This window comes from Lycorma delicatula, chromosome 5, assembly GCF_047948215.1.
Source record: "Lycorma delicatula isolate Av1 chromosome 5, ASM4794821v1, whole genome shotgun sequence".
NCBI lineage: Eukaryota > Metazoa > Arthropoda > Insecta > Hemiptera > Fulgoridae > Lycorma > Lycorma delicatula.
In genome coordinates this window covers 82452586-82476297 of record NC_134459.1, presented here as the reverse complement: position 1 = coordinate 82476297, position 23712 = coordinate 82452586, and the positions used below count along the sequence as shown (strand labels likewise).

The 23712-nt window shown below is 29.6% G+C and overlaps 1 protein-coding gene across 5 annotated transcripts in view; it reads right to left on the bottom strand.

Annotated features, from left to right (window-relative positions):
* The window catches only part of LOC142325137 (small G protein signaling modulator 3 homolog), a 127944-nt gene that overhangs the window by 65890 nt on the left and 38342 nt on the right, over positions 1–23712 (bottom strand). For all 5 annotated transcript variants that reach the window (XM_075366510.1, XM_075366511.1, XM_075366512.1 and 2 more), the window contains 5 exons: positions 21776–21986; positions 19211–19341; positions 12691–12924; positions 6217–6311; positions 3047–3192 (listed from right to left, as the gene is read on the bottom strand). In XM_075366510.1, coding sequence (XP_075222625.1) covers positions 3047–3192; positions 6217–6311; positions 12691–12924; positions 19211–19341; positions 21776–21986 — 817 coding nt within the window. The remainder of the gene's footprint in view (positions 1–3046; positions 3193–6216; positions 6312–12690; positions 12925–19210; positions 19342–21775; positions 21987–23712) is intronic.

Genomic DNA, 23712 nt, shown 5'->3' with positions numbered 1-23712 from the left:
GATACAGATATAAGTGCAACTGCATTAATTTTATTTTTGGATGAAGGTTTGTGTTTCGTTATTAGTACGCTTAAAAATGTCTAAATTACAAAGGTCTAAAAATAAAAACAGTAAAAAAGATTAAAGAAATTAAAATTAAAAAAAAAGTTAATTTAGATTAAAAATGTTTAACCTGATCTAAAAAATTGGTTTTGTTTTTTTAACTAAATTAAAAAAAAACCATAATCTACGATAAACCTTTGGTAAGAAACAATATATTTTTTCAATTCAAGAAAGTGTAGAAACATATTTTTATTTGGGGAAACATATAAAGGAACAACTAATGCATTTAATGCAGGCATCCTAATCACACAATTTTCAGGATCGTAGTCACAAATTTAAAAGAAAAGTTTTAACATACAGGTAGTGTTTTAGATGAAAAAGCCTGGCCAACACAGTACAGAAAAGTTATTAAAAAAGGATGTTAGCAGAAATTTCTGTTAATGATCAAAAATCAGCAAAAGCGATTGCAAGAAATAATAATTTATGTATGTGATCAGTGCAAAAAGTATTAAACAAACATAAAAACCATCCACATAAGATTCAATTATTACTTATTGAATTTAAGAACTTATTGACTGAATTGATTTTAAGAACTTATTGAACATGATTTTGATTGTAGGGTGGTTGAATTCAGTGCAATTTTGACACAGAATTTGACAAGAGGATAACTATTGCTTGCTTCAAAATATTGTTCACTAATGAAGCCTCATTTACTTTATACAGGGCTGTTAACAAACATAACAGTAAGTACTGGTCCCAAGAAAATTCTCACTAGTATTGTGAAAGCCATCGCCAGCATCCAGAGCGGTTAATTGTGTGGAGTGGTACAACAGGTAATAACTCCTTGGACAATTTGTCATTAATAGTAACTTGGATGGTGAAATGTTCTATACTTTGCAGAATGAGCATATAATTTCAGGTCTCAAAAACTTGATTGAGATAGCTCATGGTTCAAACAGACAACCTTTATTCATGAGAGAAGATGTGCTTTTTCAGTTAGATGGTGCTCCTCTGCTCCACACTCACATGAGAAATGCATTGAACCAGCAGTTTCCAAATCATTAGATAAGTTAACGTGAGAGTACTGAATGACCAGCCAGGTCACCTGACTTGAATATCCATGATTTCTTTCTGTGAGAGCATTTAAAATCAACAGTTTATAGCTCACAACCAATTTCTCTCAAATAATTAAGAGAATGCATTAGATGAAGTAAATGTTCACAATGAGACAGGTGTTACTGCATGGAGAAACAGGGAGGGCATTTTGAACACTTAATATGAGGTGAGAAACAATAAGATTTTTTAACTGAAATAATTTTATTAGGCAATATTTTTAATTCACGAGATTATAGGACTTTTTTTAAAAAATAAAACAGAATTAGCTACACATGAAAAAGTAATTCAATTGCAAACTGTTATTTACTTAAAATAGAATTCTTCAAGATTGTAAGTTTAATTAAAACAAGTATTTGAATAATTTCAATAATTAATTTTTTCAATTTTTAATTAACGTAACAATATTTGTGGTCGCCATTTTGGTTTAAATAGACAGAATTAAATTTTTTTAATATAGTTTTTCTCATCTCACAAAGATCTTTAAAATAATTTATCACATGACTGTACATCCCATTTAAAATATTTGAGTCGTCCTTGCCCCACCACCCACCCTAAAGGCCAATACTCTAAATTGGGGCTTACTGAGTTAGCCTTTCTTATCAGAAAAGGCTTCCAAAGTGAGAATCTGGATATCTCAAATAACAAAAAAATTGTAAGAGAGCATACAACCATAGTTCTAGCTATCTGAAACAAGCACATTGTTGGCCACCATTTTGGATTGGGCAATCAAAATTTAGTTTTAATTGTCTCACTTTTCTCATCTCACTGAACTCTTTAAAATGATATCAAAGGACCACTGGTCCCATTTGAAATTTTTTGGTTGCCCCCCCCCCCCAGTGTCCAAAAATCAAAAAAGTGGAATATACGTTCACTGAAATAGCCCTTCAGTACAAGTGCAAATGCCGCAAATCACATCCAGTTATCTCAATCATAAAAAAAGTTACGAGGAGATGTAAATTACTTTTCATCCGGCTGGCGTATTTATATAAAGCCTACCAAATTACTTCAAAATAATATGATATATGAAAATTTTCAGATCCTCAAATAAAATTTGCACGGCTTGTTTCTTTTTTTTAAAACAAAGTAAGGTAATGCATTTTAGGATGGAGCAAGAATTGAAAAAGATAAATTAAAAGAAATATTCTTATTACAAAACATCGAGATATGTAGATTACAATTAAGGTAAACTAATTTATATTCACCAGAAAATAAATTAAAATCACTGTCATTTGTTATAAAAATACTATCTATAGTGATTATTTTCAGAATCTTAAGTAGTGCATAATGCATTTTAGTCATACTAAATTAATTTTAATATTTAAATAAAAGAACTTAGGATTAAATTTTTTTAATTGAATATTTTAAAGAAAAAGCTTCTATGATAAATATCCTACATTACAAAATGTAACTTTCTTTCATTTATAAACTGAAGATGGAAATCTGAAAATTACTATAGCCATAACTGTCCACTGTATTCTGAATAATTAACACAGTAAATGATTAACATCAGTAAAGAGTAACAGTATGGAATACATAAATAAAAATTAATTCAACGCAACAAAAAATGTTGACATGAAAAAAAAATTAAATAAAAACTTGTTTAGTGATTTTATTTTATTTTTTTTTGGTACATCACTTGTTTAGTGATGTACAATTTTTATCATATGAATGAAAAATTTTTAAGCTGGACACCTTGTACAACAAAAAGCTACATGCCATAAAAAACTTATTGAATTAACACTACTGATTTTTTCTACACTTTTTCATCTTCTTCCTTTGCATATGATCAATATTATTAAAATGAGATATTGGAACAAAACATCCAAGAGTCATTTTGTACAAGCCATGCACAAAAGTAGAAGCAAAGCGTTGAACCAAAGTTCCTAACCTTGTTAAATGTTGTTTTGGAAGGTTGGGAGCCGCCTCTGGGTTTCCAACTAAGCAACCCTCATCAGCCATTAAATATGCTAGATGTCTACGGCGATGTGTTTCTAATACTATATCGGTCAGCCTTGATGATACTTGAAAAGAAACCTAGAAAGAAAAAACCAATTAAACAATATGTTTGTTATGGTATGTATTAAAAGGAAATGCATGATGAAAAAAATAATAAGTTCTTAGATGTCATGAAAGGATACTATGAGTTTGAAAAAAAAGACATACTGTTAAGTATTATTAAAAAATAGTTTTAGCCTGCAGAGAGAAATCCAATGATATAATAAACATAATTTTTTGTGTCAAGTGGATATTTATATTAATTTATTAAGCATTCTTCAACTTTCATCATTTTAGTTTTATTCATGTTACTCATATACTTTTATTAAAAAGAATAAAATATAGGAATAAAAAGCATGGCATATTTAAGAACTTATAATCAATTCAACCATCGTATTCTAGTTCTTAAAATTTCCCTAAGATAATTTATAAGATTTATCATGTTCCTGTCAAATAAGTTTTCAAAAAATATTTTTCTTCTTTGTTTGATTTTAGACCAATTTCAACGTAAAAATAAACAGAAGGTTTAATGAACTAAACAATCATTTAAGGATGCGCATGAAACCCCCTCCTGTGACCAATCTTAGCAAACAGAAAGTTTTCTCTTGATATTAAAATGGGCTACACTCTCTAATACTGGATAATCTCAATTACAATCATGGTCACAATATTTTTTTTGTTTTACCAAATGGAGATAGAAAAAGTCTTCTATTACATAAAAAACATGTTTTCATAATTAATAATAATAACAATACAAAAGTTATTTCAATACTTTTATTTGAAAATAAAAATGTGACAAAGAAGAGAAGAGTAACTTAAAGATTATCACTGCTACTATGCAGAGCCACTGACTGCTGTGTATCAGGGACCAGAATACCAAATGATGGTACATACAAATTTGGCATGGGGCCAGTAATTTTTTACAGAACAATAAAATTACAGCTGTTATGTATAATTTCAGTTGTAGTGTTTGTGTTATTTTTCTAATTGACAATAATTACATGATGTAAAATTAATGCTGAGGTTGTTAAGTTTTTTAAATTAATCATGACCCAACACTCACAATATCATGAAAAAAGTATGCCATTTTTACTTAAAATATAATGCTAGAATTAATGTTTAAAAAAAGTAAATAGAAAAGGCATTTTATACACAACATTAAAATATAAAACATTATCAGTTTTAGGAATTTCTTCATGTAAGTTGGAAATTTTTGCAAGTCTTAGATAATGTTTTTCATCATTAGAATTTAAAAAGTAAGTAAATATTTTGTCAGAAGCTGAAACATTTTATGTTTTTATTTAAAAATCATTAATCATTTTATAATTATTATTGACATATACCAATAATTAATATACAAAAATTTCTGAATTATTCCTTAAGAAGTAATAACAAAAACATAAAATTATAACCCAGAAATCATCTTAGAAAACTAGATTAAATTTTTAGGCAGTTATACATAAACATATTATTTTTATTAAATATTCTATTTAATAAAATTATGCAATTCAATGAATCCCACTTAAGAAATAAAATATAATTTATATATTATTATCACATTTGAAAGATAAATAATTTTTTTCAATGAGTAATGTTTTTAGAGGTATCTACCTCTTTCTTAAGTTCTTTTATACAATTGGACAAAATTTGTAATTACATGTATATCAAGTAAATAAAAATTAAATTTTTAATTTAATAATATTCTTTGCCATATTTTTTCACAAAAATTGCAATATCATTCTTAAGTTTCACTGTTTTTGGTGGATTTGGTGATTTGATTACATATACAATGTATTCATTAAAAATCAAAATCAAGTATCCAGAAAATTCCTTTTTGCACATTACAAAATAGTAACTAACATGAATAATATAAAACTAAACTTAAATTACACGACTATAGAACATCAATTGACAAAATTAACTGAAATTAACATATTACTAGATGGATAATTTAAAATGTAGAGATGAAGCACAACACAGTCCCCAGTTCTTACATTCAAGGTGTTGGCAATTTAGTATCAAAAAGAAAGTGTTTCTGGATTTAAACAAAGAAAAATTCATGACTTTTTTCTAAAATGATTTTTAATTTTCACTCAAATAGTAAAGTAAAATTATTTGTTACTTTTCTAGTATATAATTGGTGTAAGAAAATCAAATTTCTATTTGTGAGTTCCAAATGGTCTTTATTGTTTTGATGTCCTGTAATAATTGATGGCCTTAAGTTTTTCATTTTAGGAGGAATAGAAGCCCTGGCTTTACCTGATAGACACTTAATCATTATGCTTCCTGTACAGCCATATAAAAGGGAAACAGAGTCCCAGTCCATTGTCAGCTTCTTCTCAGATTGCACTGAGAATATATTGGCTCTACAGATCCAGTGTCATCGCATGGGCCTAATAGGATCTGACATAGTCAAATTAATGAATGTCAACAAAACATTAAGACACGGAAAATGGGAATGAGAGATGAGAAAAAGATTATCTACCCCAAGAGAACAAAGTGTAAGACAAACAATCCACCCAAGGAAAACTTATGACACCTCTAGATAAGAGGTGCCAGTACAATATCAAAAAGTCAAGAGAGACAAGCCAAAATGTCTGCTGGATATTATTGATCAATGATTCTGCATTGACCACCATATATATATATATATATATATATATATATATTTAAAAGCTGCAACAAAGATTACAGTCATCTAAAACAGATACAGTGAATGTTTCATTCACTCATTTCTGATAAATGATAACTCATTTCTGGAATCATATGGCATATGGAATTATTCAAATGAACTACAAACCACAGATGGAATTAAAAGTCAAACATATACTGCTTCAATGACTCTTTTGACAGCAAGGTGGGTGAATTATTTTGGTACAGCTTTACCACTACTGATAAAGAGCATTGAGCTATGAGCCAACAATATGAGATATCACTCTTAATTTGATTCCAGCTGGCATTCGAGCACACCCACTGGTGAAATATGCAGCAATGAAACTGTTAAAAATATTCAAACAAATACAGATATTTAAAATATTCAAAATTATTAAAATTAATACTTACTTCAAATAAATTTTTAATATTGTCCATATCACCAGGAATATCTGACAGTGCATTAAATATCTGAGCTGAATTTTCTAGTTCTCTCAACAATGGTTCTAAAATTAAACACAAAATTTTATGACCATTCACTCAATATAACCAATTACAGCTGCTCAATTTAAAATAAAGGACATCTTAACAAAAACAACCAAATTTGGGATAATCTCCACACTACAGATAATTTGTATAAAATTACATTAAAATGCAACTCATTGATTCACAGTCATACATGCATGGATATGTGTACACTTGCAGACAAATAAAGATATTTAGATTTCTATAGAATAATAAAATATCTATAATGGAAGACAACAAGAAAAAATCAAATAATTTCTGTATCAGAATTACTTAAATTGTTTAAATCCTTGGGCTTCATAGATATTAAATAATAGCTCAGAGAATTTTACACCACAAGAGCGAATTTTCCTTTTTTATTATGATTATTCCTTTAATATCCTAGTTTATTAGTTAAGGGCCATTCATAAAGCTAGAGGTGTGCAGACATTTTGCTGTTATCAGTATTATTTTCAAACAATTCACATATAGATATGAAGAGAACATTTCACTGAATAATTAGAAGTTTGAAGCAATTTAAATAAAATTTCGGTAAATACGAGTTGAATATAATAAATTTAATTCAATAAAAAAAAATAACTTATGTGAATTTTTACTAAGATGGCATATATCTAGAATTACAACATATTAATAATATCATTAATGTTAAAAGAAAAACATATAACAAGAATTAAAAATTATTTTATAATAATTACTAATTTGTTTCAATAAGATATGTAAAAAAGCAGTTAGTTCACTTTTTTTTAATTTATCTTTTTATGCAGTTTTGTTATTAATCACACTAAGAAATATTAATTTAGTATTATAGAAATTGTTATTTCAGAGAAATTCATGATAATAAAAGTATTTATGCTATGTATATATATGCTACGTATATAAATATATACATGTAAAAGAGTCAAATATTTACCAGTAAAATTACTATAACCAGAACAATTATTTATAAAGAAAAATAATTTTTCACTTACTGTTAGTTTTTCTTCTATAAAAATGGAATTTGATTTTACATAAAAATATTCAACACTCTTTAGAAATAGAAATAAAACAGAACATTCCACTTTTTATATATTAGCATAGAAAAGGATAGAAATAACTGGGTATGCATAATAAAATAATATTATTAAATAATATTAGTAACAACACTTAATAGCAAATATCACACCCACACCAGCAAAAATTAGCAATGTACTGTAGTGTGATTAGAGTCCTAATGTGTATAGAAGATAACACTGAATTAAATGAATAATCTGATTTAATAACACGCACTCACAACTGAAAGTGGTTATAATGTAAACGACAAATAAAAGTCAATTTAAACATAATAATAAAATAAATAAATTTACAACAGAAAAAATACTTAATAAAATTATTTTAACATTCTTTTAAAGTTTTTTAATAAAAAAACAATGAAAAAAAGGCAGGTGTAAAATAAATCAGGGAAAACAGAATTCTAAAAAGGAACACTGCGCAAACAAAAATTTTAATAAACTCTTTCAGGAATATTTACAAACATAAAATATGATGTGCGATAGAAAAAATGACCCATTTTAAATCAAGTACTATTGTTGGTCATAGCTTCCTGGAGTGCTAATGTTTATACCATTGTGTAATGCATTTCAAACCATTTTCTGTCAACCATATTACCTGACCATGGCAGTCAGTATGAAGTGTTGAAACTTTTTTCAAGTATGCAGATAGTGTTGTAATAATGAAGCATTTAATTCGAAATTGACCAGAATGACGATTTCACAAATTCCACTCCAGAAGACGATTACAAGGTGGGTCAGGCAATTCAGAACAACAGCATCTGTTTCAAACAAAAAGCCACCTGGTAGGCCATGCATAGTTCGCATCCTGGTTACACTGCAAAAGTAAGAGCTGCTTTATAGCAAAGTCCAATGCGATCAGTTTATCAGCATTTGCAAGCCCTTAACATTGGACAAGTGTGTGATGGATGTTGCATCCAGATATTAAGTTCCATCCATTTTAGATGTAAATGGTGCAAGAATTATTGCACAGAGACTTAGGAGCACATCCAAATTTCTATATACAGCTTCTGGAGATTATAAACATAACGCCATTATTGTGGACTTCACTACCAAGAACATGGTGTTCTTTGGTGGAACACAGTTACCACCAACGAATATTGTTAATGGTGTTCTTTGGTGGTTGGGATTCAATTAACCACATGTCTCAGGAATGGTTGGACTGAGTTTGTTCTTCAAGACTATACAATTCCCAGTAAATTGACAATTACACTCCAGTCACTCACTAATGACTAATTATTGATGCAACTATAAATAAAAGGATGTTATTGTTTACAACCCGATTTTCTCAATAATTTGATGACGTCTGACAAGGCCCATTTTCATTTATCTGTCTTTGTAAACAAACAAAACTTTAGGTACTGGGCATTTCAAAATCCTTATCAGCTCCATAAACGATTATTTCATAGCATAAAAGCTACTGTGTGGCGTGGAGTGTCCTCTAAGAGTATTATTGGTCCCTATTTTTTTTTTTTAGAATGACACAGCTGACACTGGCATAGCAGCTAATTATGATGTTATGTGGCAACAGTTAATAACACTGCAAATACACCTTAAAAATATCAATAAGCAGCCATTGTGGTTCCAACAGGATCCAACTGCTCACACAGCAAGAATGTTCATGACACCCTTACAAGAATGTTTCCAGAGCACCTGGTTTCCCAGCTTGGTCATGTCATTTGAGCATCCTGTTTGCCTAATTTATTAACACATGAATTTTTCTGTGGAGATTTCTGAAATCCAAAGTTTATGTTGCTGTACAAAATCTGAAGTGTAAAGCTGTTGGCCAGCAAATATTCAGGAATTGAAAAATAAAGTTTGCACTGAAACTAGAGACACTGTGTAAAGTTATGACAAATGTGTGTGCTTGTATAAAAAATTACACAGCAAAAAATGGTGGTCACCTGAAGAACAAAATTTACAAACAGGGACACATATAGGAATGGTACAAAATGTTCTTTCAAACAGTGTACACTAATAATATGTAGTTCTAAATATTCATGTTTAAATATAATGTTTAAAATGTTGATCACACTGATGAAAAAAAAAACATATTTTCAAAAACAGAAAACATTTAAAAATAAAAAATAAATAGCAACAATTTTAAATCCATTACTCAAGAGAAAATATGTTTACAAAACAGCAATCAAAATATTATTAATGAACATGTAAAATTTGGAAATGATGATTGGATTAGAGAAAAGTACATTTTATTAACATTATTCAACACACATTTAAAATATATATTTAAATTACGGTACCAAAAACAATAGTTTTATTATCTGCAACAGACTGTAATAGCAGCAGAATAATTAATTATCATTAGTGACTATATTATCAGTGACTGAGATAGTAACACACTCACTGAATTTTTAATATCTTAAATTATACACTTAATTTTATTATACATAAAAAATTCTAATGATGCAAGATCTCTGCAAAAATATATAACACGAAAGAAGAAAAAAGAAGTAAGTGGAAAAATTACTTTTTATAATTATATTCTGCTGCTATGGTAGTATTTGTTAGACTATTTATTAACAAATCAGTTAAGTATTGTAAAAGGAAAAGTTCTACTATTTATCAAAATAATAAACAATCAAACCTTAATATTTATCAAAATATTAACAAATAATATTTTATAACCTCATGAAAAATATAAATTTAATTAGATTTAGTTAATTAAATTAATTTAATTTAATTGTAAAGCACTTCAATCGAAGAACAGTGCATTTGAATTTTGTTTCTGTAAACAACTGCTAGAATTGTTTGAATTTTGCTTCTGTAAACATAATGCACTCCGCACAAATATTTTCATAATTGTCTTAGATATTTCTAATTCTTATACCTAAATTTGATACTAAGAGATTTATTATTTTCAGACTAAAATTCTTTTCTATCAATAGCTCATTGCCATTTAAGCAAGATGTGGTTATTTTTTTTCTAGCAAAAAAAAATGCCATTGAATCCAGGGTAAGAATGTAAACTGAATCCCTCATAACTTGATGATTTTGCGATACTTGATGATATTTTCAGGTATATCCGGGAAATTTAAAAGTATGAAGTAAGATAAAACATCAACAGCCAAAGCCATTTTCAATTAACCAGTTCTCATATATCAGTGAAACAGTACTGGATCAAACCTCTACTGGGCCACAGCAGACAACTTAAAAAAAAAACCTGAAAGGTAGTCTGGAAATCCCCTTTTCAGTATCAGGAAAAAAACAAACAAACCAGATCTTCTCATATTTTTATTTGATTTTAAAATTAAAATCTATTCTTTTTCTATCTTTTTTTTTTTTTAATTTTTAAGATATTACTTAATTTTTATATTTTCTAAAATACATCATTTCAGTAGGCCATGGGGCAATGGCCCCCTCTTGGATCTGTGAGTAGCTCTAATCCAATTTTATCACTTTTTCAATTATTTGATAACATTTAGTTGTATTATTTAAAAATACAACTAATACATAATATTCTACATTTTAAAAGATAGAATTAAAAAATATTTTTAAAATTTACTTTAATTTTTTCCAGATATTTGTCTATTGGTTAATCTGGCCTGCAATGAACACTGGGTGCAGTTTACTGCATGTTGTTGACATTTAATTTAACTTAAGATGTTAATTTAATAAAAATTCAATGTTGTAAGTTGTTGGCATATAACTGCTAAACATATAGCAATTGGTACCATTAGGAAAAAAGTAAAAAAAAATAGTTTTAAAGAAAGAACATCAAATAATTTGGATATCTTTATTTCTTCTTCTTGGAGAGTTGCTCTACTCTCAATTTTTTCCTTTAATTCCTGAATTGGTTCTTTTGTTCATTCAAATTGAAAAAAATAACAAGGAAAGATTACCTCTTTACTTCATTTCTTTTTGAATTAAAGTTTGCCTTCCTTCATCTTCTACACCAATTTTTTTTATAATTGCTACCAGATTCTTGACAGATTGTAAATATATCTTCTTTCAAAAAATTTCAGTGTGATTATCCTTAAAATTTAAAAAAATGATTTCATTCTACATTAGATTCATGCCTTTCAGATCCCAAATTCTATGTAAATGGCTTTACTCATTTTTAGCCTGCCTCCTTAGTACCCCCAGACCTAATGTTAGTTTGATGACCTCCTTTGTACCCAGACTCTTTCCAGACCTAATGCCAAGCAATGATAAAACAAAAGGTGTTTTTCACCCAAAAAAAAAGAGAAAAATCCAAACCAAACTGGTCTAAATCTACTACAACTTCTACCATTTGCCTTATTTGCCTGTAAAATAACCTGATGAGTAGTTCTTATGCGTAAGACATTGTGTTAGTTCCCATGTTCATATGTTCCTAGTTTCTTTGATAACACACTTTTTTCTTAAAATCTCATGTTACTTCACCAATCTCATAAATTTCATATATAAACGTAAACAGCCTATTCAATCCTATTAGGGATTTTGTATTTAAACGTGATAATTCTGATGGTACATGGTCTACCCATATTGCCTTATTTCAATTAAATTTTTTAGAACTCAATAAAATACAAATTCAAAATAGTCACCTCTGAAATTATTATAAATTTTACTTTTTCCACTTCTATAACTTTAGCCTTAGACCTTTTTCCCCTTTTCCCCTCTATTAATAACATCTTTATATAATTTCACAACCTATCAGCTCTTTTTTCTCTCCCTAATAACAGTTGCTATCAACATCTCTACCATTTTGCCAATAACTTCCACACAATTTTCTTTTAGTTTTCTGTACACTAACTTTTCTTCATCTTTCTAGTAATCATGTTATTTTTTACTTAACTATATCTCTCCAACTAATTTTCCCTCTCCAAATCATTTTCCAATGATTTGCATTTTCTATTGTCTGTAGAAAATACAAAAGAATCTATATACTTACCTTCTTTTATTATCTTTCACATTATTATACTCTTTTAATTTACCCATCTACTCCAATATAATCTTTACCCATAGTTTTTACCAAGTGCTACTTTCCTACCTATATTCTACTCTTCTGCCTTAATTTGTTTCTTGTTTAAATTTATACATCCTTTCCAACTGAAATATTTTTGTAGTAACTTTTAGACTAATATCAATGATCTCTTCAAATTTTAACTTTATATCATTCTATTTATTTTATCTAAATCCCACCACTGTTTCTTAGTTCTTCTTTATTTATATGAAAAATAAAACTATTAATAGATTTAAGCTAATTCCATACCAGATGCATTAAAATGCATCTGAAAGACCAAAATCAAATACAAAGAAATATATACTACATACAAAATAAATTAATAAATGAAAAAATACTTCATAAACTATACCTTTCAATTTAAGCATTCCAAGAGTGACTTGAAACAACACAATTGAACCATCAAAGAAAAATATATCCCAAATACGAAGTAACAATTTCATATGTACAACAGAAGCGTATAATGTTAAAAACCAGTGAAGCGATATCAAACTTAATTCAATATCATGCTGACGTAATATCTCATCCACTTCTGGTAAATATGAATCAATTAATGCCCTTAACACTCTCTGATCTGCTTGAATACCTAAAATTTAAGCACAGGAAAAATTATTTTAGAATAAAATAGTTTTATTATTGATATTTATATTTTTTTTCTGCTAAGAAATCATCATAATTTTTGTATTGAGTACATCTACCTTTCTTAGCTTCATAGCTAAGTTTTGAAAACTAACACTGTACTCACAGAGTAAAGTGAATTTTGAAAATGGAGTATATCTGAAATGCATCAACATATGATCTAATTATGACGAAGCAAAGAAAGGTAAATAATTGTACTTATATAAAAATTAATCATATTTATTAAAAATACTTGTATGTTAATGAATTTTAAAAAAAATATATATATTTAATAGGTGTAAACTGTAAGTAGACAATAATCGCACATAATAAGTATACAGGATTCAATTAATAGGTATAATTCCACAAAATCTACCACATTAGAATACCATATAGTAGATTCAATATAGCTTCTAAAACAATTTCCAGAAATAAATGCACATCAATTTTAATCCTTCATTTCCGATAAATTCAATTGCTAATAATCTGCTTTGCAGCTAATACACATAATATTTTTTTTTCAATATTTTGTTACACGATTAAGAAATAAAACATTAATGATACTGTGTGCCACTGCTAAAAGAAAATTTCCTCTTTCAGGAGGAAGTAAAGTTAATAGTCTTTAATATAAAGGCAGTGTCAGGCAAGAACATGATAATTATTTACAGATTAATAATTAATGCTACTGGTAACGACAATAGATTAATACTAGGAAAGCTGAGAAAAATCAAAATTAAAAATTTTGAGATGTGCAATCTAAATCTAACATTGCACAGTAAACACACTTTTATCATAGATTGAAAGTTTTGATACAGTCTATCGGTAAACATTTTTAGTTTACGACTTAATTACAAGATGTGTCCATAACTTGCTATAGTCTAGCATGAAAACAGAAGCAACCTAGTGTATATCTTTTTGCATTGACTCCAATAAGGGCTAGTAAGTTTTGTATCCTTTTTTGTTACAAAATTGAAAACTGAACTATATATGTTAGAATACAATAAAGTTTATTTCTAAATTTTCATATTTTTGTTATTTTAGTAAATAAATATTTCTTGTTAAATTAACTTTTTTTTACTTTTACTATATAATAAATTCTGGTAATAAAATGGTAATGAGGGAATGGCTCAAAAAATGCTGCCCCCAAAAGTAAAAATAAGCCGAAAAATCAAACCAAACTGTCATGGTTTCACCGACAACTTGGCATTGCTAGCAAACATCAATGAAACTACAGAGTGCTGCATGAAGTGATCCAACATTTGCTTTTGTTAAAATATATTTATTTGAAACGCAATACAGAAAAGTAAAATACAATGTACTTCCTATATACCTGGAGATTATTTTCTGCTTTTCACATGTTCAATATGACTACCATCATGTCTAGCAACTTCTTCAACATGAACTCCTATGCTGTTAATAACTCGATGACACATATTCTTGATTATCACATTGCACGCCTCAATGATCAGCACTCACAGTTCCACCACTGCACAAGGATATTTAGGAAAATCTTTTCCTTTAGAAATCCCCAAAGAAAATAATCACACAGATTAAGATCAGGGCTGTCAGGGGCCAGTTCTGTCCACATGCAAAACAATTAGGAAATCAGTTTGAAATGACATTTGCGTTAAAAGTTTCATGCAGGAAATCTAGAACAACATTAGCTGTCTGTAGTATGGCTCCATCCAGTATGAACCATTCATTTTCTAATTGAAACTCTTTTGCAAGAAGCTGAGGAACAAAACTGTTATGCAAAGAGAGTATGTAAGAGAATTTTGTATCATGTGTGTATAAATGTGTATTGTCACCTGTGGAAGCTTCCTTTTTTCCTGTTTAGCCTCTGGCAATTGCCATTCAGGTATTACTTCAGAGGATGAATGAGGGTGATATATATGAGTGTAAATGAAGCGTAGTTTTGTACAGTCTCAGTTCAACCATTCCTGAGATGTGTAGTTAATTGAGACCCACCCACCAAAGAACACCAGTATCCACGATCTAGTATTCAAATCTGTATATAAGTAGCTCCCTTTACAAGGACTTGAACACTGGAACTCTTGACTTCGAAATCAGCTGATTTGGGAAGATGCGTTCACCACTAGACCAACCCGTGGGTTCAACTGAGGAATCTTAGAGAATTCTAAGTGAAAGGTAGTATATTTAATTTATAAGTTTGTATAGTTAATTGGTTAACCCAAGAGATTAATAAAGGTAATATTTTTAAGTAAAATATGTCTCGCTATTATATTTAATTCTATCCAATCAAGGGGAAAATAAACTTAAATAAATTACATTTAAGTTAATATTTATATATATAAAAAATAAATGGGATTTTATCAACATTTTTAATCTTAAAAAATTATGCTAAATGATCTGAAAATCCTGTGATATTATCAGTTTGTACGTAAGGCAGAAGAATTAATTTCAAGCTATTGAATATAGGATTTTCTTCAATGCATCTGATAATTCCTACAAACCTAACTTGCAAGCAGCACAGTTTTATAGTATGCATGCTACCTTAGTAGAAATGCTAAGCCCCATCATCTAGAGAAGAAAGAAAAGGGTCTGACCTCTTCTATCAGCAGCAGCAAAACACCTTGGAGTGGTTTTCTATCAACTCTACTTTAGAATGTTAACCAATGATTACCCTCTCTCAAAATGAGTCGGCAAGGGCGGTACAAAAATTTACAGATGATATAATTTTCACATTTGGGAAAAATTTCTGAACACAGTACCAAACATCATGAGTGGTGAACTGAAGTTTTTCTTTATCTATGTAGAATGAATGTTTCTTTAATTCTGAGAATACCCTTCATACTCCAAAATAAAACCAAATATTAATAGTAACTCTAGCACCAAATAGAATATTGTCAGGATGCTATGATGAAAAGCTTAGTTAGGACTCTTATCAGAAAAAGTTATCTGTAAGCTGTCACTAGCGGCATGTAAGCATCTTGTTGGAAAAATATTAAGGTTTTAGCTGCCAATGAATCTGTGAACAAATGAAGCAGTAGTAAAGTTATACTTTATGTATGATCTAGTTGTACAGTAGCAAAAAGCTCAGCAGATTGGAGTTAAAGAAAAGTACACCAAGCCAAATATCAATCCAGATCTGTCTCTGATGACAAATTCTGTACTGGAAATTTGAGAATGATCACTTGAAGAAGGTCACCCTTTGTGATCCCAAATTCACAGCTGAATTTGGGATTTGTAATAAACCATTAAAGAATAACCCTAGTATCAACATAGATCAGTGTTTCTGAACCTCGGTGTTGTGCTGGTATGAAAGGAGAGGTCGCAAAATGAGCCAACAACTTTACACATAAACAACAATGAAATAATTTTATGAGAAAAAAATTATTTATTATAAATATTTTACTTGCATTTATAAGTACACATGTAAAGAAAATACATTAATGAAATGGTTGTGTTTGTTCTTCATTTAAAAGTTTCTCCATACATGGATCTATGTAAGAAATACATAAAATCAAATTGTTTCAAGTGATAAAAGATAATTCCTATTTTTAGTTTTTCAGTGTAACTATATAAACAAAAAGTCCTTTTCACAGAAGTAAGACGTGGCGAAAGGGATTAATATTTTCAATGCTTCTACAGCTAAATTTCCATATTCACTTTCGACGAGCAAGCCAAAAGGACCTAAATCTTCAGATGTGAATTGTAGATGCAACGTTTTATCGGCAGACATTTCATTGAACTGGTCATGAATCTCAATTGGTAACTTAGCAGCTGCAATAATGTTTTCACTAAATGGATTCAGTACTCATTTCTTTGAGAGATTATTTTTATTTTCCAGGAAATACTTCGCCAGCTAAATTTTTAGCTCACGCAAATGCAGCTCTACATGCTAGCCAAACTGTGGTGAATAACAGTGTCTTCTTCATCCAAATTTTTCTCAATATAATCAAAAGTGAGTTAAAATATACCAGGGTTTTTGCTTTGAAGGTGAATAATCCAGATATCAAGCTTCTTAATGAAAGCATGAATTTTGTCTGTCATTAATAAAATGTTTTTATCACATCCTTGTAAATGCCATTCATGTCATTTAAATATGAAAATACATCAGCTAAGTAAGCCAACACCATATATTCATTATTCTGTAAAAACATTGAGAATGAAGTTTGTTTATCCTGGAAAAATATTATTAATTGATCTTATAATTTCAATAACCAAGTCAACATCACTTGACCTCACTTATTGAATTATCTGATTGTGAATATTGGCAGCCATTTTATCGATTTGCCTTGATACTATGTCATTAGAAAGCATAATTGTTTTCAATTTTTTTGCTTCTTCCATACCAATTAAAACACTGACCATATCAAATGCAACAAACAATATGAGGTTTTTTGTGATTGTATGGGGTTTTAGCTACTCTTAATATTACAAAGAAAGATAATTCATCTCTACTTTTATCAGTATGACTAGATTTACAAATAGAAGCTTGTTGAGTTCTCAAAGTATGTAATTTTCTTTCAAAAAAATTCCAAGGGTTTGTTTTTATGATCTGGATATTTAATTTCCAAGCATCAAATTAATTTTGATGGCTTCATGCTTTCATCAGAGAGAACTTGAAAGCGAATAACACACTGTGGCTTTCCATTTCAGTGAGATAAAACCATAATTTAAATAATCGGTGGGAGGTTGTAGGCATTAACCTCACTCTCAAAAGCAGACCAGAGCAGAGAGAGACAGAGTATGTTTTCATTAGAGGCTTATTAAATTTGTGAATCTGTTTCTTGATTTTTAAGTAAATGAAGAGGACTTTCAGTAAATTGAATTACAGTACAAAATTGTCATTGTTGTGATCAACACTTATTTTGTTTGTACGAAGATAGTATTTTTGGTGTTTAAAGACTTAATCAAGTAATGATCTGCGTGCATAGTCAAATTGAAGTTAAATATAGGAAGAGTTTTGTTGAAACGTGCAGTGTTAGAGGAAGGTGCAGGGATCACACTTGTGTGAATCGGTTAATTTCATAGTTGAGGGTTATCACAAGTTATGGCAGTGGTCATGGTTGGAAGAGGCCATTCGAAGGTGATAGTAAGTTGTGTAAATACACTGATGGAAACGTCTGCAAGGCATTTGCATCGGTGGCATCATTTGCTGACAGAGGCCAAACTGACGATGTGTTGTGTTATCAAAGACGACCTCTGGTAAAGCCCATCAGGGTTGGGAACAGACGGTGTGGTCACAAGGGATCATCACAAGGCTTGTTTTCCCCTAAGAGGGCCAGGATATAATTGTACAATCTTATCTTTTTATCAATTGATTCACTGGATGTCCATGGCTCACTTCTTTTCACAAATTTATCCAAAAAAACAAATTTATTTTGCATAAAAATTTAATTGAAAAAAAAAAACAGTTACCCCAATGATCGCACACTAAAAATCCAAAACCTCAATTATTATTATTTTCAATAGAACTACACTTTTAGAAACTTAAATAAAGCCACCAGATGCATGCTTTACATTTGATACTAAACTGACATTCTGCAATCCCTTACGCCTCTTTTATACTGCCAACAGCACAGTGTGTTCAAATGTATCATATGCATGTTCAAACATGACTCTCACAGCAAATATTAAGGAAGCAGACTAAATTACAAGGAACACATACACAGCAAATTGGAATCTGTAAATTGCTCATGTTTGTATACTTTAAACATACATATCCATTGATATCAATACAGTTAATTAATTTTAACTAGGCTTTATGGGGTTGGGAGTTGCAAAGTATTCATTATATATATATTTTTTTTTTAAGTTGTGGAGATAAAAAGGTTGAGAATCACTGGTCTAGAGAAATACATAGTGGTCTGCAATTCGTAAGGAAGGTGATAAGTTCACTAACTGAACATGACACATTGAAAATAAAAAAAATAAAAATCGAGTTTAAAAACTCAGAGTTTTAATAAATTGAGTTAATAAATAAAAATTAGTTTTTTTTGAAAAATAATAAAGAAAAAATAAATAAGAATATAAATAAAAATAATAAAGATAGATTAAGTAGAGAATCTAATGTAAAAGCTAAGTACTTACTCCTGAAATTATAAATACTTTGAAACCTTACTTTGAAACCAAAATATGTTATTTGAGGATTCTTAAAAATATGGATTTAAGGATTGAACTAAAAGAATAGTTTAGAAAAAGCATTTTACGCTGACGTGCTTACTAATTTGTCTTCTCTTATATAAGATAATAAGGGAGAAGACATCATTACAATAATAAATATATACCTAATAATGTTGGAGAATAATAAGATGCAGGTAATATATCTTCAACTATTGAACACATTAACCAAAATGCATCCTCTTCTTCTAAAAATAACAATAAACTAGCTGCAATCATACCAGTTCCTTGACAATACCTGCAATTAAAGAATAGGTTTAAAATATTAATAATATAAGACTATATTAAAAGCCACATGTCTGGTTATTAATTAAAAGAATTTAAAAAATTAATTAAATCTTGAAATCCACTTTTTATACTTTTGAGGCTGTATGAAACTATTGTATAGTTTCCTTCATGGAAACAGCTTGAATGCTGCTGGTCTGCTTTAATTTAGCTTGAATGCTGCTGGTCTGCTTTAATTTTTAATAAGGTATGAAACTATTGTATAGTTTCCTTTACAGAAACAGCTTGAATGTTGCTAGTCTGATTCTATCATATGGTGTAGTCAGTCAGTACAATTCATAACTGTTAATTAATAATTATTAAGTTAAATCAACAAATTTTTATCACAAACCTAGAGGACTTAGAAGTATAGAATAAAAAAAATCTTAAGCCTATAGCTCAAATATAATATTAAACCTAACTCTACACTGAAAGGAATAAAACTAAAAATTTGTTTGATTAAAAAAGCTAACTTGGACAAGTTCAATACAACTTTATGAAAGAGTCGTAAAAGAAAATCTCTATGCCAACAATAGATATTACTAATTATATACAAATATCTTTACAAGCAATACTCATCAACCGCATATTACACACAACATAGGAAATTCATAGAAATACTCACTCATCCCCTTCTACAAAATGAAAATAGAAATTCCCTTCCTAGTTGTTTGCTGAGGTTATGAGATATCATGAAATAATGTTAGTCATATGTTAATTCTGTTAACTAAACCATGGGTTTAACAATTATCCCAAAATCCAACAAAATCAGAACCTGAGGTTTAATTTTACTCTATAAAGTTTTTGTCAATACTTAGGTTCACTTTTTATTTGCTAAATAGTGAGGAAATAGTTGAACAGAAAAGTTGAAGTATGATTACTTTTATTCACAATTAAAAGTACTTTACAGTCAATTACCAGTATTGTTCATTATTGTTAGTATACAAAACATTGCAGCTACTAACTTGCACTACTACATCATTGATATGGGAATTTATCGACTAATAAATATACCCTAATGATTATTCTGATAATAATAATGAATATTCTGGACAAAAATAAACATCCATCCCGCTGCAGTAGAAGCAGATATTAAATTTTGTTCAATCTCAGAAAATGAACAAGAATATGAGGTAATAAAACCAACTGTTTATAGTGATGTATCTAAAAATATAATAAAAAATTTATTACTAAGTAAAAATATCAATTAATCAATTAGGTTTCAAGAAATGTCAACTAACTCAATTTTCTGTAAACTTAGCAAGACTTTCTATAAAATAAAGTGGAACAAACAGAGGTTTACAAAAATTAACCTTTCTTTTTTCTGTTTAGCCTCGGTATCACCATAAGGTATTACTTCAGAAGATGAATGAGGATGATATGAATGAATGTAAATGAAATGCAGTCTTGTAAAGTCCCAGATCAACCATTCCTATCATATACAGTTAATTGAAACTCAACCACCACAGAACACTAATTTCCACAATCTAATATTCAAATCCATATAAAACTTATTGCCTTTACTAGGATTTGCACCTTACAATTCTCAACTTCGAAATCAGCTGATTTGCAATGAGTTTATAAATTATAGAAATGCAGATGCATAATACTTCCCAAGTAATACAACCTTAAAAATGTATTTTTATTTTTGGAGATAAGTTCATCGCTACACCAACCCAGTGGGTTACAAAAATTAACCTGGAAAGAATTAACTTAAGATAATTTCTCCATTAACAGATTTTTAGGTAGAAATCAAAAGAAATATGTATATAAAATATATTTGTAATCATGAAAGTATCAAACACAAAGGTTTTTATAACTCCTGCCTTAAATTTTGTTTAATAATTTACAGGTCCTTTCAACAGATAAATAAAAATCCATACAAACAGCGTAACAACTAAAAGAAATTTGTTGTTTTATTGAAAGTAGTAATTTCATATTAATATCCAGTTATTAATCTATGACTCTATAATCTTAATCTATTAAATAATAGAACTATGTTTTGAACATAGTTCACACAATCAGCAAGCAATTCATAATTTAGAATTGGATTGAAAATCCATATAATTAATCAAGTTTTAGATTAAATTCAATGAGTATGGCCTATTTTTTAAATAAAAAATAACTAGTATGAAGGTGAAGGATATCCTATTAACACAGAGAATACAACTAAATATAACACTTCATAAAATCAAACCAACTAAAAATAGAATGAATTGCTTTACAATCTTTAAACATTTTTTGAACTGATTTTATTAAGTAGAATATTTTATGCTGATAAACTTTTATAGAGTTCAAACAAGAAACAACTTCAATGTATACAGTATATCATATTAATGAATCCAAGTCATAATAGACAAATACATATTATCAAATCTAAAACATTTCTTAAAGTTATTTTTACATACCCAATATCAGGATATAACCAGGCCAGTGCTCTAAGTACTCTACGTAATCTAGGTACACCAGTACTGTTCTTATCATTAAAACATGCATTTCCAGGAAATGTACGTAAGAGATCTTTTTCAATTTGCTTTGATGTTACCAATAAGTCACTACTTGACGATTTAACAATGTCCTTGTATGTCATTTCATTGCTATTTTTCTTAGCCAATGCACCTTTAAAAAAGATTACATAAAAAATTATTGATATTTTAGGATACAAAAAATCATACTTAAAAAAAATTCTGTCATAGATTAAAAGTATTTTTTTCAAATTAAAATACCTATATTATTTGAATTTCTTCCTTGTAACTTAGTTGTTAAATTCGCATACCTCAAGTAGACTACCTATGAACAGTTCACAAATAAGTATTATATATTGTTACCACATATATGCCTAATTTAATATCGGTGAACGAACACAGTAACAACTCAGATGTGAGCCTGGCATACAGTATAAGTACGCGCTGATACAAGCATCACTACCACTGCGCCGATGGCAATACAGTTCTCCCACTATAGCAGCCCCACTACTCTCAGGCTCCAATAAAAGAGCATGCACAAAAATGAATTTTCAATTCATCGTCGACCACCACCTGGAGAAGACCAAGAAGAAGATGGAAGAAGACAGAAGAAATTCCCTGGCAGCCTCAACATGGGACCTGCTGACAGATGCGAACATCCCCGCCGGAGCAGCAGGCCTGGCCAGCCCACTGAGGGAGCTGCTGGAATGGACGCTACCTTCCCGCTCCAGCTCGTCAGGCTTCAATCGCCCTGGCCGGCGGACTCAGCAGCAGTAACCAGCCCAGCGTGGGATCGCTCGGGGAGAACCACCTTGGCCACATCGACAAAGGATACTTGACCCCGACCTGACACTGCGAGGCTCTGGGAGCCACCATTGCCATGCTGTAGTGGGGACCCAACTGCCACTGAGGGAAAGTCCGGTCTGGCTTCAATGGACAAGCTGCAACTCCCTGACTTCACTGGAGACCAACTTCTGGACCCAACAGCTCTTCTCAGAAATATCGCAAAAAATTGCCCTTTTCAGGGCCACCACAAGGTTATGAATTACACGCCGTTGAAACCATTTGATGACAATAGCCCTTCTCAGGGCTACAATAAGGTTAGTAAGTGTAGTGAACTAATGCAACTAACATAAAAAAAATTAAATGGAAAAGGTTCACCAGTTTCTTCAAAAGTTGATGAAACAGGTGATTGTTGCATCTGTTTTTCAGTCATTCTAGCACCTGTTTCTTCAATTAGGTTCAGATTCAAAAAAGAAACATGCAGGTAACATGTGATACAAGTTATATAGATAACACTGATGCCACTGCTGCAGCCGTTTTCATCAGAAGCCCACAATATTCAATCATTGTCATGCAGAGTTTTTACATTAGCATCACCTTAATCTTAAAAAAAAATTATCATAGAATTTGAACTGACATTGATAGAAGTTACAGATAATGCAAGCACTCAAACCAAACAATTAATATAAGAAAAAAATTCTGTGAATGAATGATGGCATAAATAAACAACCAATTTTTATGCCAACTAATGACTAATTTTTATGTCTGTGTAAGTCAAATCAAGTCATTTTTATATAGTGGTTTTGTTAAGGAAATCATTTTGCAATTACACTACAAAAACGTTTTATTAGTATTCGTTGCATAGAATTAAGGCAGCAGTAAAGTGTATATGTCACTGAATATAATTATAGACGTACATTTGTTAGAATAATGAAGGTATTGTGGGTACTGTCAGATCTAATTTTTATGTCACCAAACTTAAATTTTGTTTCAGGTTAATTTGAGTAATTCCTAGAAGTGAATGAAAATACTTTGTTTCAACAATCAAAAGAAAAATATCAAAGGTAAAGGTAACAAAGATATTTGATAGATGAATA